This window comes from Trifolium pratense, linkage group LG4, assembly GCF_020283565.1.
Source record: "Trifolium pratense cultivar HEN17-A07 linkage group LG4, ARS_RC_1.1, whole genome shotgun sequence".
Lineage (NCBI taxonomy): Eukaryota > Viridiplantae > Streptophyta > Magnoliopsida > Fabales > Fabaceae > Trifolium > Trifolium pratense.
The window spans coordinates 46,999,961-47,009,647 of record NC_060062.1 but is presented as its reverse complement, the minus strand read 5'-3'; the positions used below and the strand labels follow the sequence as shown (position 1 = coordinate 47,009,647).

Sequence of the window (9,687 nt, the reverse complement as noted above, 5' to 3'; positions counted from 1 at the left end):
AATAAAAAATGGAAAGGATCTTAACAAAGTGAAGAGGAGGTTGCTCAAAAACCACCAACGAACTTTAAACCCATATTGATATTAGCGAAACCATCAAAAATCATATTTGTATCATATTATTTTATCAAAAAAAAATTTGTATAACATTAAACATGGTGAACCCAAACATTCCAAAGATGAACCATCCATGAGCATTTGCATAGTATACATAATTCAAAAGTTACAAGAAATACTTAAATTTAGTACAAAAATGCTTTCATCAATAACTTGAAGAAAACTGTGTAACATTGACACAGTCAGTTTAATGTAAAGTTTATTATATAATCAAATACTTATTGCACAGCAATGTGATCAATGGAAAAGATGGATTATTTGCACCATAGGCCTTGAAAGATATTGGTTCCTCCAACTTAAATATACAACAATCAAAACACATTAAATACATCTATAATGTATGAAAGAAATTTCTATCTGAATCCTTTTTGCCCTGTCCAATGGGTTCTCAAGGTATTAAATTTCATTTGTCTTGTTATTACTGAAGTTCCCCAACTGGTGCCTCATTGAGCCACAAGAAATGAATGAAGTCATATAATTTTGCACTTACACTAACCTGCTTATTCAGAAAAATATTCAGCATCATTCAACATGAAAACGATTGCATAATTTGAAGCAAGGTATAATAATAACTTCCTAACCTTGTATGGAGTTGGGTTAAGTTTCCTCATGTGGTCCGGTCGCATTTGCTCAAGTTGATTGATGCATCGCTCTCTAATTTCCTTTAGAGGTGGTAAAGTTTCCCTCTTTTTACCTTAAAAAAGAATAAGCGAGTTACAAACAAAATGTAAAAACTAACAGTCAAATCCCGATCCACTTAATAATTGAATCACTAATAAATCCTGGTATGCCATTTTATATACTGTAGTGTTCCAAAGTGCAACTTTGATCATCCGACGAGTGATAGCATTTAACCATTTCGTGTAGGAATTTATGAAGTGATAAATTTAGCAACTAGTATTTACATATGAGATTACATTTTTATTCTTTATAGGGGTGAGAGGGTTCAAAAGCTACAACAAAAAAATAATAGTAGGTTAATAAAGAATCATGGGATGTTCTTAAAGGGGTGAGAGGGTTCAAAAGCTACAACAAAAAAATAATAGTAGGTTAATAAAGAATCATGGGATGTTCTTAAAAATGAAGCAGCACTTTCCTCTACCCCAAGCAAAGGTAGTTTTTACTGCTATCAATAAGCTACTATTTGTCTATATGATTGCCATTATTTTTATAGTTAGTTCTCACCTGATTTCCCAGGCCAGTAGCACCTTAGAAGCTCCTCAACATGCTGTGGCACCACATATGCTCTCTTCGATTCTTGAAAGGGATGACGACACAGGATTCTTTCTCCGACCTGTATATGAATAAAATAGGTTAAAGTAAATCTTATATCTACACTTGCAAACTACTGTTCAACTCTATGAATGGCAAGATATGCTGGCAAATAGGTTGGAAACTTGACATAGTATGTGCAATAAGATAAGAAAATGATGCAAGGTTGTCTATTCATTATTGGATTTATATTATGAAACAGAATAAGGAATAACAATAGAATATGGTATAATTTTTCAAAACGGCAATATTGGAGTTTTGTCAAGCTGCCTCTACATTATTTGGTGCACATTGGTTTTCCTTCACCAAGCCAGTCTGAAAGAAACTACCTCATATCACTGTGCCTGACAATAATTGCTTCAGTGAATAAGTTGAAGCAAATAAATGACTACATGCTTTAACCATGGCGTTACTATTTTTCCTGAATTCCTCCCAACCTGGCATGCTGGTGAAAACATGCACCAACACTTGCCAACTCCCACAACCCCATCGGTAGGAGGCTGTGCAGAGTATAAACATTGAAAAGAAATAGAAAAAGATAGCGTCATACAAACTACAAATCAAAATAATACCTTTGGAGAGGGTTCATTTTCTCCAGTCATTATGTCTACCAGGGGATAACCTTCTTTCCCGTACAACCTATAGGATCGTTTCTTACATGGAATAGAGACCTACATACAGAAAGAGATAATAGTTAAATAACAAATAGATTATAGACAAATGCTAACATATGCTCTTATGACACATGTTAAAGAACTTAATATAGAAATAGTCTTAAAAGTTGTGCATTTAATTTCTTAAAAATTTTAAAATTGATTCTTTCAATACAAAATTTCTACTTTTAGATTCCTTATCATATGTCCTTAGGGCACAAATTAGCAAGACCCATTATAATATCATGTTCAATTTAGAATTTTCAAACCTTTGACACATCTTCAGAAAGTTTGATACGAGGTTGATTATTGATCTCAACCAGCTTGAAAACAACACCTAAGGCAGCTTGAGCATAACAAGTCACCAGGTATGTACCAATTCCAAAGGCATCAACTTCATGACCCTGTAGGAAAAAAATAAATTAAATTCAATCAAAAGGGAATGGCAAGAAATTATAGGCCTTCTAATTTTACTTTTTTGTCAATATTAATATAAATAGAACGACAGTGTTTTATCTCGACCTTAAATTCAGCACACAAACACCCATAAGAACAGAAAAATCTAAGACATTGTAGCATTTTATTTTGTCATGATATAATAATGATGTGGTGGGATATTTTTCAGCAGAAATCACTAACATGGGATCATTTTTAAACTAACCTGATTTAATGTATATATTCATTTAGTAACTTACATACAAAATATTATTGGAAATTATGCAACTGACTCCCAATAAAATTAATTATATAAGTATAAAATATATAAATGCAAATGAATATGTGAGAAGTCAATCATTAAAATTTATACCAAGTGTGAACTCACAAAAACACGTGCATAAGAATTTTTATGTCATGCTGAAATCACACAATGTGCGTCATACATAAAAGCAAAGTATCATCATAGAGATTTCTCAATTGTTATGCCGAAATAATGCAAATCACTAGACAAATGTAAAAGTTTCAATTCGCAATGATTATTACCTGTTTGTTTAAAGCATCTAATGTTTCCTCATTAAGGTCATTACTAGCAGTGATTTTCAACTTCCCAAATCCAGGCACCTCAAATTCGTTCTCAATGGAGCAAAAGAACTTCCTGGCCTGACAAGACAAATATGCAAGGTCACCAGAATCCAATCTAATGCCAACTGCTTTGTATCTGCGCAAGACATCATCGAAGAATATAAATGACACGATTCTTTGAAAAGGATGAATGGATGATGCTTACTTTGCAGGATGAGCAAAAGGGTACTGTAAGACTAGTCAAAGCAAAATGTCATTGTAAATTATCAGCTATAAGACACACTAGTAAATTAACAACAGCCTGCTGGCAATCTTTAAATCGAAAATAAGTATGAAGCACGGACACAAACACGGACACCGGACACGACACTGACACATCGACACCAATAATAATTTGAGAAACATCAAAGAGTGTCCATGCTTCACAGATAACAAACATCAAAGTAAACATTTAATTTAACATGGATAAATACTTCCCAAAATAAAAAACGCACACAACAAATACTGGCAGACTACACAGAAAATTAATGAAATGTAAAAGTATAGTAAAAATGGGGCAAGTTGATGCCATAAAGCTGCTGCTATGACAAGGTCCGAGAAAGAGTTGGGCCGTAATAGGCAACCTTATTTTGCATGTAGAATCATAGCTGATAGTTGAGGAAGCAGTTGCCAACATCAAGTAGATCCTTACAAATACCAAACAGCTAGCACCTAATGAGTTCAAATACAACATCATGTAGATCCTAATCAACAACATTACGAGGGTTGCTATAGCATCCAGAGTCCAGACTACTAGCAGTTGTGAAGTTCTTATTGCCATATTCTTTGTACAGCATATCTGTCAAAATGACGATAGCTTACCACTTTTCATACATGTGGTAAGAAGAAAAAAACGCAACACCTTGTATCCTTGTAAACTAAAAATCAACTGGATAATGAACAACATAAAAATTCCAAGGTGATGTAAAACCTCTAATCAACTGATATTAATAACTGACATACCCTAAATCACCAAGAGCTAATGCAACTGCACAGAAATTGGGGATTCCACTTCTCATAACCTGTCAACAAATACAAATGTCGTATCTGATGAAATAGCCAAACAACAGTGGGGGAAGGAATAAACCAAAATGAAAGGTAGAAACTTCAGCATTCGTTATCTAACAAATTATACCCCAAACTGGAAATAACAGTTTTTGTGATTGCAAAATTAACATTTTCAACTTCAGGATGTAAGATAGAACAATTGACAGGCACGCAGAATTCAGAAAGAATTGAATGTTACAATATACAAGACTGAAAGAATGACTGTTTAAGAAATAGAAAATTGGTAAGCAAGTATTTACATCATATGTGTCTACAAGGGCAAGAAAGTTATCAGGAAATGCCAATGCATAGGATGTGAATGCAGCCAACTCACTTTGATTGGTCTCACCAAAAACACCATTTAACAACTGCAAAATGGGAAAACGCATTAGAATATCCACTGGTAAATGCATCTTTGAATTTGCAAGTGGAGTGTGCAAAAGATAAACATGATATGATGGTGGTTACCATTCACAACATTGGCATAAAATGAGTATTTAAATTTTTTCAGGAGATAATAAAGAATTAACACAGGAGATAATATAATGAACTAAAATACCTTTCTGTATCATATTATTAAGTGTGGCTTTATTTAATTTATGTTAACTCAATCTAATAGTACTATACTATTGTCTTTTTGTTCCTTCTTCTCTTAGGCATATGGTTACTGTTAAGAAGTAAGAGGCAATCCTCACTTTACAAGCCGGTTTTGTAGGGTTGAGTTAGACCCAACTCCCTATTCTAAGACTTACATTTCATCTTTAAATGGAAAATAAAAACAATTATTCATTCTTGTGTAAATGTTTATAAAAGGAACAAAAATAAAAAACACTTAGCAATTCAAATCGAATAAAATCATATATATTTTATTTTCCAAAACAATTACCCTAAAAAGCTTAACTTTATAGGATAAGGCTCTAGATTCTTGTGATGCTTTCTATTAAAATGTCTAACACGCTGTTATGCTTGCTATTATTAAGAATTCCACTATCACACTGTGTGGTGTGATGTTAGTGAGTGACTCCCCTACAAATTTCCTCTTAAGTCCTAACATTAAATTGATTTATCTGCCATAAAATGTATGTTTGGTTTGTAGACGATATGGCAAGCGCCACTGAAACCACACACACAACTACGAGGTCCTGGGTTCGAATTCGAACCCGGGTGAAGGTGTCCAGCCTAACAATATAGGCATTGTCAGATGAGTTAGGTCTTATGGACGCCATAAAATGTATGTTAGGAACCAAAAATAGGGATTTCAGATTTTACAAAGATGAAAACCAAGGAAATTTTTTGTTAGGGAACAAAACCAAAATTCAATAATATACGGGGATTGAAAACAATAATTTCATAGTTTTGAAGGATGGAGCCCAAATAATTGTTTTATAGAATAACTAAAACCAAAGTTTACTTATTGTATAAGGTCTAAAAACATATTTAACTCATACTCTCGAAACAGAAAAATTGTATTGGAAATTAATCATTAAAAGTCTATCACAAAATGAACCTAAAGGGTATTTATACCCACAAAGATATATAAATTCTGGATAAACCTTAATTAGAAGACAATTCTAAAAAAGTTCAAATGTTCTTAAATTAAATATACTTTCCTATGTAAAAAGAAAAAAGAAAAGATAACTGTGTCCTGATATGATATCTATAAGAGTATACAAGATAAAAATAACATGTTAAGATTCCTAAAAGTAAGAAAATATAACACTATCATAAATAACATAATAAAATAATTATCCTAACCTACACCAATGGGTTCTTGCATAAGGATGACAACAGACACAAAAACAACAAAAGACAAAAACAGAAGGTAGTTAAGAGCCGTAACAAAAAACAACAATAAGGCTATGTTTGAATATATAATGGTTAATGGAATTGGATGGACCATAACGGAACAAAATTACCATTTGATTGTTTGAATTTTTAAGTGGTGGAATAGATAAATTTTGTTCCATCATATTCTGCTCGAATAGGAAGTGAAGAAAGAGCAGAGTATTGGGTGAATAAGATGGAAGATGTTCCATTATATTCCACTTCATTCATCCTATTTCAAACAACCCAAATAAGGGAAGCTTTATAAATCCATTCCTTCCTTTTCCATCAATTCAAACATAGCCTAAGGATGCAGTTTATTATATCTTAGCACCTGAATTTTGCTCAGCCATGTTTGAACCACACTAACAAAATCTTCACATGTACTTGAACCATCTTTTCTTCGAAGTGACTTGTCTGTTATCTCATCAAGGCTCTGCAAATCATAAGACATACAAAGTAAAGGATACAAATAAGTAACAAAGGAAATATAACAGCAAGTTCCTCAAGTCATAAAAAGTACAATGATATTAAACAAAATTCTCTTCATAAACATTGACCAAACATGTAACGAAATTCAGTGAATTGGTTACATACCATATATGAGCTAACGAAGGCATGGGAATGTGTACCCCGAAGCGGTATCCCGAATAACTTCCCCGCTGCAACATTGCTATTGGCACACATGGAAAAGGCAAGTTATGAAAGATTCAAGCTATACAAAAGCAACATGGAATTTAAAATTCATCAACCACAATACAATGCAATCAATACCTCCCTCCAAATTTCATAAACCACAGTCAAATGGCTAGTTCAAGTTTTATGCTATATTGCAATCCAAACGAAAAAATTTCATTATGATAACTATTACAAATAAATGCTGGTAAAGAATAATGCCATTATAATTTGATAATTAATGTGTAAGTTTAATCCTTTCCCAGCATTCAATTACCCTTCTACTTCTCATTTCTTTCTCAAAAATCAATTTTGATTCATTTTTTGCAAACTGGCAATATTATTTATGCGACAGAAAATGGGATTAGGTAAGTTATGCCATTTCAACTGACTTAGCACTAGTGACTGGACTACAAACTTTTTATATGACCCATTTTGTTTCTCCAGATGCAGTAACAATGTATACAAGCCTACAGGAATTACACAAAAGTCATGACAAGTATAATTAATTACATCCCAAATATGTCATCTAAATCAACAGTAAATAAGATTGTTTGATTGATAATACCTTGTTGCGTCAAATCCACCAATATAACAGTACTTAGACGCTCCTACTCCACCATCAGGCCCCTATGTTCAACACGAGAGTTTCTTTTGATGAATATTAAAGGAGGCCAGTACCTAATTTTACTCGTAATAAAGTATTTTAAAAGACTGTGTAACCTGAGCCCGTCGTAGTCCAAACTCGAGTAAAGTTTTGGATTTTCCAGCAACTTTGCGATGCCTTGCAGCATTAGTAGAAACTAATGATGCAAAATTGATTAGATTCACAAAAGGAGTTTCCAATAATTGAACGACCTGAACAAATATGACAATCACTTTAATGTAAGAAATAAGTAATCTTTGAAACGAATCAACATCAAAAGAGGGTATTAATGGTGGCAAGAACTCACAGCAACTGGACCTTCAACTCTAAGCAAGGGTATCTTAGGAAAAACAACTGATCCCTCGGGAATAGCATACACCTCAACATCGGAGCAGTCCAGTCCTCTTAGATAGTCAAAGAACGCTTCCTAGATTTAATTGATCATCAATGATAAGTCAAAATAATTTGAAGATAGAATCTACAAATAATGTCAGCAGCATTATACTTTCCACATAATCACAGCAAACCCGATCCAACCATATTATTGCATGTTTACACTTGGTACAAAACTTTTTAAAAGGAAAATAGCAACAGAATTGTATAAAGACAAATTCCCATTGAACAAAGTTCCTTGACTCTTTAAATCCATCATTTAGATTTTCTAAATTTAGTTTCAGGGACAGCTAGTTGAACATGCCAACAGTTGATATATTAATTATATAGCGTAAGCGCAAAAAAGGAGAAAGCAATGTTGTTGTGTCCTTAAGAAGTATAATAAATACAAAACAGCTTCTACATCTGAGTTTGTTAACAACTTAACAAGCATATATTTGTCTCCAAAACTACAAAATAAACTGTACTTTAATAAGGACACATATCTTAGCAAGGTTTCCCAACTCTAAACATTTGCAATCTATGTAAGTAATGTCAATCGCAGATCGCGGAAGATAACATTTTGTTCAAATTCCGCTACACAATACTGTACTTCTATAGCCACTATTTGACAACATTTTGTAGTTAATTAAATTCCGCTACTCTATAAAACTTATCCATGTAAGTAATGTCAATCGTGGATCGCGGAAAATAACATTTTGTTCAAATTCCGCTACGCAATACTGCTATAGCCACATTTTGTAGTTATTTAAATTCCACTACGCTATAGCGTTGTAGCACCGCGGTTTAATAAAACCTATCCATGCATCGCTTGTTTCTTCTCTTTTTTGGATACAAATATCACTAGTTTCTATCCCCAACTCAATTGCAATCATTTAATTTCAGTTTTCTTTATAATCACATCATTTCCTATCATTGAAAATTTGTCAATGTTACACTTATATTCATGATACTAGGAAACTCCAATCTTTACTCCAAGTTTCAATAAACATACCCATCACATTAATTAAACAAGGATGCAATAGCAAAATTTCGTTTACCTCACAAGAAGTAGTCAAACTTTGCCTAACAAAATCAATCTCATCCTCAGTGAGCTTGAAATTCGCTATGAACCTTACACATTCTTCCAAACCAGAAAACACAGTATATTCTCCACCAAATGGATTCTTCCGAAAATACAAATCAAACCTGAAAGCAAATTACAAATTCACAACAACACAATTTTCTCAAAAACAAACACCATAGCCCTAAATGAATCAAAACACACCAAAATTACTCAATTCAACAAAAATCAAAAGCACAAAAAGTTGAAACAGCATCCAATTCCACTGAAACTAAACATGAATCAACAAAGAGAAACACAAAAATTCAAAAACGAATACTAACACAGCACGTTCTTGATGTTTGCCAGCTTTCCAATAAGCATAAGCCATGGTGAATTGATAGAGATCATTGAGAAGAGGTGTGACCATAGGATTGGTAGGTCCATGTATGCCTCCATTGGAAATTCTCTCGCTAGGTTCGTTATTCTTGGCCGCCATTGTTTTCGAGTGTTCGTCTTTGATTTTTCTTGTTGATGATGGTTTCAAAGTTTTGTGTTATTGGCGCTTTATACTTAGCCACAAGCGTGAGCGTGACGCATTTGTAATAAGACGAGGACCAAGACTATGATGACCTGTTTATTCTTTCAACATTGAGTTCATGGACTCTGACTATACTTTTGGTTGGTAGTACTAAAAATCATAATCAGATCAATAGATTAGGTCTAATTCAAAGTGGTAATTTCAATATTGCTAGACTGCTATGTAAATTTTATATGATTTTTTACGATTTTATAAATTTTATATGATTTTTTTTGTTACAATAGAAAAAGAGGTAGAAAGAAACAGAAACAAAAAAATAATAAAAATCAGACCGAAGGATGCTCTTCGGCTCTGTTTGGTAACACAAATAAGCTAGCTTATAATTTATTATATGAGCTTATAAGCTTGTTTCAAAAAATTA

The 9,687-nt window shown here is 33.0% G+C and overlaps 1 protein-coding gene across 1 annotated transcript; it reads right to left on the bottom strand.

Moving 5' to 3' along the window:
* Nucleotides 1-220: 220 nt before the first annotated feature.
* LOC123921331 (nicotinate phosphoribosyltransferase 2-like) lies at nt 221-9,434 on the bottom strand. Its single transcript, XM_045973824.1, has 15 exons — nt 9,070-9,434; nt 8,724-8,871; nt 7,598-7,717; nt 7,368-7,502; nt 7,213-7,274; nt 6,567-6,642; nt 6,304-6,405; nt 4,406-4,513; nt 4,062-4,120; nt 3,021-3,195; nt 2,309-2,443; nt 1,959-2,057; nt 1,300-1,408; nt 696-808; nt 221-610 (listed from the first exon to the last, which is right to left on the bottom strand). Exons 1-15 carry the CDS (start codon nt 9,222-9,224, stop codon nt 533-535), a joined length of 1,674 nt encoding a protein of 557 aa, XP_045829780.1. The 5' UTR covers nt 9,225-9,434; the 3' UTR covers nt 221-532.
* Nucleotides 9,435-9,687: the final 253 nt, after the last annotated feature.